Genomic DNA, 10,219 nt, shown 5'->3' with positions numbered 1-10,219 from the left:
CGCTGCGAAGCGAATGGCTGGGCTCGTACAAAAAAATGGAGCAGCTAAGTCCGCTCATGCGCACTGATGCCCTTCATGGTAGAAAATGTTAGCGTCTTGGAGCTGGTTGCGCTTGATTCCAAATGGGAAGGCGGCATTGCTTTAAAAAACAGAAGTGTATATTTATTAACGTTTTACTTTTCAAAACTCGCAATCATGCAGAATAATAAATGAGCAAACTTGCTTTATTGGGGTTTTAACGTTTTGAAACGTTGACCGCGCAGCGAAGGCTCGCTCGTGCACTTATATAAACCGGGGACAAGAATGGTGTCTGTGCGCGCGCGCACGCGAGCATTGTTCATTCGGGGGGTAAAGCCAGGGCTTAATCGTGCACGATCTGATACCAGCATCTTTTCCCCCGCCCCAAAGGGGTATAATTAAAAGTTCACGATCTTTCAAACTCAGGTCTTCCAACTAAAAAACCAGCGTTCTGCCAGTAAAATATGAAAATAAATAATATCTGAATCGAGCCAGAACAGTAATCATGCAGATGCACAGGAGGAGCGGGTATACATTCATGCCTAGGTGTGTGTTTGGGGAAAAAGCTGAATTTTAAAGTGTGAAAATAGCACTCCGGACAAGTTTGCTCAGGGTCGCGGAAGGATGCAGTTAACCACTAAATGTATTTATTACATTAACATCGCAAAACAGAACGTAGCTTTTCTCTTGTCTACCATCATTAAGCTAACATCAGAAGAGCCTGTTGGATCAGGCCAACGGCCCATCTAGTCCAACATCCTGTTATTTCAGCAACTGGTATTCCGAAGCATTACTTCCCCCGATCGTGGAGACAAGAATATAGGCATCCCGGCTAATCCAGGAGTCTAATTCTCGTATGAAGGCGAGCCATCCGAGCTGGGAGATTTATAACCTAAAAAACACAATTTCGATATGTATTGTATAATATAGAGGCCGGAAACTGAAGTGTGCAGCACAAGCGCATACATGCTCACTCGGAAGTAAGGCCCATGTTCGATATGGCTTCTGACCAGGATAATGTGCAACCAAAGTAAAGCGCGCAGATCCGAGATGAGGCTGAAGGCGCCTTACGACAACCCTGTAATATAGCCCAGTTAACTGTCCCATGGATGCTTCGGGCGGAGGAGGCGCCTCCTGGTCTCTAGGGCTACCGCCCAGTGTTCTATGCCCTACCCTCAATTCCGAACTGCGCTTGCGCACTAGCGCCAATGTTACGTTACAAACACATACTGTAATCCCTCCTCCTCCTGCCCCCTCCCATCGTCGGTTGAGGATCTGGAAGCTTCTGCGCCATTTCAGTTGGTCTCGGGCGCCATAACAAGCCGGTCGACCTGGCGGCGGCTGTTGACTGTGGTGCGATTTTAACGCGGTTTGTTGTTCGGGGGACGTCTCTGTGATTTTTTTTAAAAAAAATTAAAAGGTGTCTGACGACATATTTGAGAGAAAACCGAGCGAGCTTTATTACCAGCCCCGGCTTTTTGTGGAGATTTCCGAGCGTATTTTTGTTCTTTCGGCACCTTCCCTTCGTTTCCTTCTTCCGGTCATGGCGATTACCAACGAAGGTGGGCTCTCCCCTCAGGCACCACCACAAAGCCAGGGCCCATCCGCCTGGTACCAGTGAGTCTGAAGCGTTTTTCCCCTCTATTTTCGCGCGGGGAGGGGAGAACTAAAGGCTGTGAGGCGAAGCGGGGGTAATTGAAGGAGACTCTGGAGGCAGTGCGGCTGCTAACACGAGCTTTCTTAAGGCTTCCTTGCTCCTGCGAGAGAGAGAAGCAGGTCAATATTGGCCTCTTCCCGAGGGGGGAGGTACAGGCTGACACGGGTTGGCATCGGATTGACCCATCTCACTGGGCAGCTGCGAGGACAGAACGGAGGAGACTCGAGTTTGCCATCCAGAGCTACTTGAAGGGCAGGAGGTGGGGGGGGGGAGAGGAAAAACCCGTAACAAATAAACCTATTATTGGTGGGAGGAAGGGTAAGGCTGATATGCTCATGACAGCCCTGTTAGGTAATTTATTTTTTTTAAAGTGAAGCTTCTGTAGGTGTACGAAGAGTATCCTCGTCGGATTGTGGTGCTTCCAAACTCGCTTTTGTGGTGTGGCATTTCTTTAACTTGTTCGGAATTGTAGCCAAACAAAACCAATAAAGTAATTGTAGTTGTTCAGGGTTATTCCTTCCTGTCCTTGGCGCCCCCCCCCCCCCGTCTGTTGCTTCCCTTTCCCATAATCCGTTTTGAGATTGTAAGATCTTTGGAGGCAGGCAGGAAACTCTCGTCTCTTTGTATGCAAGCAATGCAGTCGTGCCCATGATTATTTCAGAAGTAAGCAAAGCCCTGTTTCCTTTGGTGGGGCTCACTTCCTACTATGTATTGTTCACGGGTGTGGCACTTCGCAGAAGGTAATAAAGGGCTTGGGAAAAGGCTGCCAGCTTTAAGTGAGATGGGGGGGGGGGGAGTGCACGCGTTGGATTACACCTAATAACTAATTTGTACACTATCCCCTACTGCTTGAAGTAAAGTAGTAATTTATGCTGTCAAGCATGTTTTTGAACAAAGGTGTCTTTTGTGTAAACTACCATGAGAGGTCACAAGGGCAGTCTAGCTTTTCCATATCCCCCTAAATTAGAACAATAAGCTGTCAGAAACAGCCAAATCCCATGTATGTTTCCCAAAAATAAATGTCCAAAGCAGTCTTGAGAATGCTTCCTTGGAAATCAGCAGGGTTTAGTGGTGGTTGGCATTGGGAGGATTGTGCTATTTTTTAGGCACTTGCATACTGTGCACCATGAGTCCTTTTTTGAAAAGCCCAGTAAAATCTGCTTTCTGTTAAGGAGGCTTTTGGAGAAAGTAAAATTATACAGTGTGTGTGATGAACAGTAGAGATGACGTTTTATCTCGGAGTAAGCACTGTTGAAGATGAGAGTAAAAATGCTTAGAAAAAGACTAGTAACTGAATCCTAACACTTTGAGTATGATGAAAGTGCATCAAATTCATAGTACAACGTCCCTCAGTATTATGCCCATATTGCAGGGGAAAGGACCTGAGAAAGTATTATTTTTTCTGTAGAACAGACTGAAAGATAATATTGTAGCTCTTCTTAAATTCTAATAAAATTTATTTTAAAAAGAACTGACTGAATGGTTGCAACTCTTGTTCATAGGAATCCACAGCAGAACCATGGAAGTCCTGAGCAGAATGAGAGTTTTTCAGCACCTATTGGTATGTTGCTTATGGGAATGTATGTTTAGTGTTTGTCTGATTATGTTTTATATCTAAAATGTTTCCACCCCATTTAATTAGTTGTCTGCAATTCAAAGGTGCTTGCTGAATTAGGTGATTCAAGGCTCCAGACAGAACCTTTTTCCTCTATGGTTTGCTAGTGATAAATATTCCTTTATTTAAAGCATTGGAATAATTTTCATACTTTGTGGTAGTAATATAGTACAGTCAATATTTTTGCTTTGATTATTAATAAACACAAATTAATAAATAAAATTAAATGAAGAGAGCAGGATCATAGAACAAAAGTGATTTGAAGAAATAAGGAAACAGGAGTGATTATACCCTAGTATGATAGATCCAGTGTGTTGTAACTAAAATGGCTGCTGTTATATAACAGCAGCCATCTTGATTGTTAAATGCTTCATATTGTATAGAGTTGAATGCCTCCAGCTCCATAGTGGCTCAAAATACTAATTTGACCATTTTGTGATGTGAGTGGAGCATTACCTTCTAGAATTCAAGCATTTTTGTTTGAAAGGAGGTTCTATGGCTGCCAAAGGAAAGATCTGAACCATGCCACTTAAAATCTTTGAGACATAAGGTTTTTAATAATGCTTCCGAGTTGACTTGGAAGAAACATTATGCAGTTATGACATTGTCATAGTTCACAATAGCAGAAGTTTTAAATCAAAACTTCCATCTATTCCTCCCTCCAAAAGCAACGGGAACTGGGCAACAGAAAGCAGAAGGCACAAGTTTGAAAAATACCGAAAAGCAAAAATCTAGCAAGAAGACAGATGAGATGACAGTCTTTATGGATGACTTGACTTTGAGTTCACCAAAAGAAAGGTCTCGTTCAAGGTCAAGGAGCAGCTGTAGCAGAAGATCATCTTCAAGATCATCTAGTAGGTCATCTTACTCCACAAGATCAAGTTCAAGCACTTCCTCTTCCTCCAGAAGCTGGAGTAGGTCAAGAAGCAGATCAAGATTACGTGCTAAAAGGAATTGTTCTTGGAGGTGCAGAAGGTATTCAAGATCTTATTCCAGAAGCCGGTCAAGATCACGTAGCTACAAATACCGAGAAAGATACCATCCTAGATACCATAGGCGATACCGCCGCTCTCCTCCAAGATACAGATCACGTAGTAGGTCTCCTGGAAGACCATGCTATAGAAGATCTTACTCTAGAAGCAGGTCAAGAAGCCGAAGATACTATGGATTTGGAAGAACCATATATCCTGAGGCTTATAGAAGCTGGAGAAGCCGTTCTCGATCAAGATCTCGCAGTAGAACCCCTCTTCGCTTGACTGAAAAAGGTATTGGCAGATCATCAATCTATAGGATATTTTCAAACTTTGCTATAGAAAAAATATATCCCATCTTAGTTTAAAAAGTCCTGTCTAGAGACTTTTGCTGTACTTTCATTAACTGATAGAAGTAGAGATTTCTTCTCCAAGAATAGCTGTACATTGAAGTTACTGTGGTTTGGTTCAGTTCAGTTCAGTTCAGTTCCTGTGTTCAAATCCTTAGTTGGTTGTAGAATCACTTGATGTGTTTGGGAAGTCACTGTCTCAATTCTTTAGTGTACCGTCTTTGAAAATAATCCCTACCCCCAAGTATAAATTCAGCTTTTCTGCTCAGTCATCACTAACTTCCCTTTATCTTGCATTGTGAATTCCTTTTTTGGTGGTTTCAGTTAGTTTTCTATTGCATTTTAAACCCATGTCACCTAGAGGGCTGAGTACCTGCTGTTGTTTATTTGTTTTAGAAAAAAGAGAGCTACTGGAAATCGCAAAGGCCAATGCAGCAAAAACTTTGGGTACAGACAATGTGGTCCTGCCAGCCAGCTTGAAAATTGGTACAATATCAAAAGAAAGTGAAAGCAGAAAGCCAAATGAGGAGAGTGTAAAGACTATGGTAAGTGAAATGGTTATTCAGATGCTAAAACTAAATGCTTTGAAAAACTACATGAAAAAATAGAGCTAGCCTTGTTTCATCATTTGAAAATAATTATTTGAAAATATTTTCAAAATGTAGTTAATATTTTTCAAGTTTGGAAACCACATGGCAGATGTCAAATCTTAGCCTGTTGAGGTAAAGTTACCAAGTAATCCTAAGCATCTGGGTTCCTCGAAAATGTTCTGAGATTTCCTAATAATTAAAAAATAAAATGAATTACGTATTTTACTAGCTCTTCAATTTACTAGTTGGAGTCCTTTTTCTTTCGTTTTGCTGACCCAGATAAGGCTAATTTATAAGGATGTTAAATTTCAAATGGTGTTCTAATACCTGTCAAATTGTGATGCAACAAAAAGTTCCCAGAAATTCTTTATCTGGACACACAGCGCATTTTACATGCTTTATTTCTGTCTTATAGAAATCATGAATATGGTCTCCAGCACTGATGAAGAAAATCTGGTGGTAACTAAGTGATTGTGGGCTATAGCTGAGCTAACTTAGGGGAGGGAAATAAAAAGCCAAGTTAGCAAAAGCTGTATTATATTACGCATTTTCCAGAAGATTAGAAAGCTTTTACACAAATGAAATCCTATGGTACTCACTGTGAAATATCAGGGGCTTGTTCCATTTCTAAGTTAAGCAGGAATTTAGACAACTATAAAATGGTATTGGCAGCTCTCCCAGATGTGAAGGGGAAGATCAGACGAATCGGTCTTCACTTGCAAACAAGATATTCTAATCTTTATGAAGCTGATATGTAGGAGTTAATGATGTAACAATTATTTTGATAAAATAATATTACACTTCATCAATTCATCTTCCAAATTATCTAGTGAACACAGCATTAAGGAATGAATGAGGTTATACACAATATTTTCTGAAAACAGCAAAGGTTTTCACAATGAAGGAAAGAGCAGGGAAAAGTCTGTTAGTCCCACACTTTTTGTTGCACTCTCTGTTTCATCAAGTAGTACAAAGGGAAGTTGTAGTGGTGAGCCTTCTCAACATGTGTTGGCTCCCCACATGCCCTGGAAAATTGTAATGGGGGGTGTCTAGATAAGTGTCAACCAAAGGTGCATACTTTGAGTCTGATCCTAACCATGTTTATTTTAAAGCCTGATAGCTTTATTGTAGGTTATTTTCAGATGTGCAAGTTTAGGATTACAGCTGTAGTGTGTTAGAACAGATTTTGTTATTTCCTATGAGCTATGTAATCAGCCATGGGTTTAAAATAGACCTTCCCTTTGAACAATCCAGAAAAAATAACAGTAAATGCTAAAAAAGGGATCTGAGACTAGTACTACAGTGCGGGACATTGCCTTTCTTGTACCTCTGAGATCAATAAAGTGAATGTGTATATATATAGAGAGAAAGAGAGTCGTTTATAGTTCTATTCAGAAGCAGGTACACTGAGTTCAGTGGCACTTCCTTCAAAATAAAAACATGCTTCCAACCTTGCATGTGAAAACTTAAATATATAAAAATAAGACAGAATTGGTTTAGGGGTCTGGAAAAACAAATCCTACATCTCTACTAATATGGTGCACATTGCGATAATGGATTTTTGTGGAGATTTAATTTATGATATGTGATCTATTTTTAGATATTTTAATTGGATTGTGTAAAACATCACAAACATTAAGAGTGCGGATAAAGAAACTGTGACCCTCCAGATACTGTTTAATTCCCAATTCTGTTTCAGCCAGTGAACAGGGATTATGTGGGTTATAATCTTCACATCTGGAGGGCCACTGGTTCCCTATCCCAGTTACAGATAAATCAGCTTTAAATCTGCTTAGAACAGGCATAGGCAAACTCAGACCCTCCAAATGTTTGGAACTACAATTCCCATCATCCCTGACCACTGGTCTTGTTAGCTAGGGGTGACGGGAATTGTAGTTCCAAACATCTGGAGGGCCAGAGTTTGCCTATGCCTGGCTTAGAAGCATAGGACAGGTAGCAATGTGGAGAGTGCTCTAATAGGAATTGAACTTTTTAGTCCTTACCTATGAGCTTTAAAAAATCAAGTATGCACAGAAATTGATCTTTAAGCAGCTCTATATGTCTTCATACATTGTTCTAATTAGATTATATCTTACAATTTATGTTAATTTTATTTTTCAGAATGCATTGTGGCAGGGTCACTGGCCCTAAAACCAGCAACTGTTCCTTTTAAAGAAGCCACACTGTCCTCAGGAAAAGACAAGAAAAAAGAGACCCCATCTGGTCAATGGATTCCTGTTGGGAATGAGGAAAATGTTATGTTCCATAACATTTCACCTAAAAGTACATCCTCTAGAGCAGTGTTTCCCAACCTTGTGCCTCCAGCTGTTTTTGGCCTACAATTCCCATCATCCCTTGCCACTGGTCTTGCTAGTCAGGGATGATGGGAGTTGTAGGCCAAAAACATCTGGAGGCACAAGGTTGGGAAACACTGCTCTAGAGCATGCCAGTACCCATGATCTGTTTGAGCTGTTGAGGCATTATGGGGTTTGAAATCCTCTCAAAATTCAGGGTTTAAATAGAGAATGCTTAAAACTGTATTAATTTGAGATTTGGTTTATTTTCCAGATATACTATGGGAGTTATATAGAGGTCCAGAAATTACAGGTTGGAATCTTACATTTCTGTAAATAACTTTTCATGTGGCTGTAATAGACTAAATTACAGGTGGGTAACTTTTCTCCTTGTGAGTCATGTAGCAACTTCTAGTGTTTAATGTGAGTGTAGCTTAATTACTGTACTACATATAAAATTATTTTTTCTACACTTTTAATACTTTTCAAGTCAACACTTTAAAAAGTGTGATTTATGGCTCCTGGTGGTAATTCAGTTGGCTTGTGTAGCTTCCCACATTCCTGTTTAACCTTAACACCACCTTATTTTGCAAGTGGCAGAAGGATAAGCAAAGAAAATTCTACTTGTGCTCTTGAAGTGGCAAAACTTTGAATTTTCAGTTGCACAAGGTTAAAATATTTTTTGTCTGCTGTCTTGTTATGGAACCAGCATAATTGCTCTCATGTTGCACTTTTAGTTAGAAGTAAAACATTTGCAATATCAGCTATGACCTTCTAAGCTTGTGCATGTTCCAAGTACAACTGCTAAGAGCCTAGTGCTAGATATATAAATTCAGGTTTTTTTGTAGTTTGCCCCAAAGGCTTATAATGTTGTAATGCAAACTTAAGGTAGAATCTAAGTAGACTGCCTTTCAAGCAGAAGGGTTTGGTTGGGGCAAAGTTTATGTCAGATGAAAGTAGGTATTAGGTAATCCCTATATTGTATGGATGTGTTGCTATTGCTAAATGTGATTAGTTTGTATGACATTTAAGGAGAAAGCTAGATTTTGTGACTTGACTTAAAAGCTAGAGATAAGATCACTTGCACAAGCAGCACCTTTCTTTTAATATGCATAAAACTGGACTACGTGTATAAAATAAAAACTTTTAAATAAACCTATCCTGAATATTGTGTGACATTTCTGAGCATTATACTTAACAGAAGTGAATGGGATGTTCAAGGCCAAAGAGGCATGAGCAAGTTGCACTTTTCCTCGTAACTTTGGTACCTAAAAATGAGGCAGATTCTTCTGTAAACTTTGTCAACAAAATACAAAATAGAACATCCACTGCAGCGAAGGTAATGTTCAAGGGCTGAGATTGTGTAATGCTAGCACCATCTACTGGAAGCTGTGAGTTGCCGTGTTTATTTCCAGGCCTCTACTGTAGCCAGCATTGCCTTAATTGGACGACATCCAGGCTGAGTCGCCTGCTGCCTTGGAAAGTAAGGCCCTTCAGTAAAAGCAAAGGCATAACAGAGCAGGCGAACCTTTGTACTACCACTTCAAATCAAAATTGCTTTGGAACTGCAAAGCAAAATTATTGGTATTTGCAAGGTGGAGAACTATGCCCTCTTAACTGAGTTGTGCCTGAAGCATTTTGAATGTTAACATTTATTCAAAATTCTGCTATGAAGCTGAATCTTTAAATATTGTGGAGATGTCTCATTACTTCATCAAAACCAACTTGGAAAAGAGGAATTTCTTATGGTTGGCTCCTAAAAACAATCTTTTCGTCTATATTCTGTCTTGTAAAAGCACATCTGAAGAAAATGAAATGGGGTTTTCCCCCCCACAGTACCTAGCACCCCATGGTTTTTTCTGCCTGCTCCACCAGCACCTTGCCCAGTGTGACCTCTCACCTCCCACGGCTCCCCATTATTTACCTTGGAGATAAGCAGTGCAGCCAAAGGGGCCACCCAAAGCACCCAGCTCAATAAGCCCTCTTGTGAGGGCGCTTTGGGCAGTGGCCAACAGTGCTTCTGTGTCTGTTCACTATTTGCTGCCCCAAGCCCAGCTGACGCCCATCCTCTTGGTGCCAGGTGGCTCCTGCTGCAGTAGCTGCTTGCTGTCTTAGGACCACCCATGCTCACACCACTACTCCAGAGCCCTGGCAGCCTGCAGCCCACGTGTTGGACCACACTGATCTAGAGTTTTTAGTTCACACTGTTGAAGATAAAGGAACCCAAGTTGTTGGCAACCCATCCTCTCCATTAAGGCACCTAATTTGTCACCTGGAACACAGTCCCATTTGAAGTATGACTGTCCATCTTGAAGTAATCCTTTTGGGTAGTTTTTGCAAAGATGGGGTCTGAGTTGACTGATCTGTTGAGGATCACTTGTGTCTTCACAATGACATGGGTAGTGAGGCCAGATATTTAGTTTCTTCCTAAAGCCAATTCAGTTTCAGAGCTCATGCTTCCTTGTTAGTGACATGGCCTGCACCGGACATCTCTGGCAACTATTACAAAATTAAATTAACTAGGAACTGTGCCCCTGTTCACTGCTCTACAACCCTTCTGACATTCCCTCCATTAAAGCCCCATGAGCTTCCCCCTCCCACACCAAGCAACTGCTAAGCTTGCTTTCCCCCTTCCCAGCCCCATGATTGAAGTCACTTGTACAATCCTGCCTTACACCTGCTTTCACCCACATCCATGCCTTTTTTGTGTAACCCCTTCCTTGC

The 10,219-nt window shown here is 41.0% G+C and overlaps 1 protein-coding gene across 2 annotated transcripts; it reads left to right on the top strand.

The window, feature by feature from the left end:
* The first annotated feature begins 1,297 nt into the window (after positions 1-1,297).
* On the top strand, positions 1,298-7,372 carry RSRP1 (arginine and serine rich protein 1). Of its 2 annotated transcripts, XM_028738818.2 has the most exons (6): positions 1,298-1,635; positions 3,178-3,236; positions 3,959-4,555; positions 5,008-5,156; positions 5,617-5,660; positions 7,323-7,372. In XM_028738818.2, the coding sequence occupies exons 1-5, from the start codon at positions 1,562-1,564 to the stop codon at positions 5,623-5,625; spliced, it is 888 nt and encodes a 295-aa protein (XP_028594651.2). In that variant the 5' UTR covers positions 1,298-1,561; the 3' UTR covers positions 5,626-5,660; positions 7,323-7,372. The 2 variants fall into 2 exon arrangements, with proteins under 2 accessions (XP_028594651.2, XP_028594650.2); XM_028738817.2 differs by lacking the exon at positions 5,617-5,660.
* Positions 7,373-10,219: the final 2,847 nt, after the last annotated feature.

This window comes from Podarcis muralis, chromosome 7, assembly GCF_964188315.1.
Source record: "Podarcis muralis chromosome 7, rPodMur119.hap1.1, whole genome shotgun sequence".
NCBI classification, from domain to species: Eukaryota; Metazoa; Chordata; class Lepidosauria; order Squamata; family Lacertidae; genus Podarcis; species Podarcis muralis.
This window is presented reverse-complemented; position numbering and strand designations above follow the sequence as displayed.

Excerpts from the sequence above, each read along its gene's own strand:
- RSRP1 (XM_028738817.2), top strand. The coding sequence starts at position 1,562 with ATGGCGATTACCAACGAAGGTGGGCTCTCCCCTCAGGCACCACCACAA. Across the intron at positions 1,636-3,177 it reads GGCCCATCCGCCTGGTACCA|GAATCCACAGCAGAACCATG; the intron begins GTGAGTCTGAAG and ends TCTTGTTCATAG. Across the intron at positions 3,237-3,958 it reads GAGTTTTTCAGCACCTATTG|CAACGGGAACTGGGCAACAG; the intron begins GTATGTTGCTTA and ends TCCCTCCAAAAG.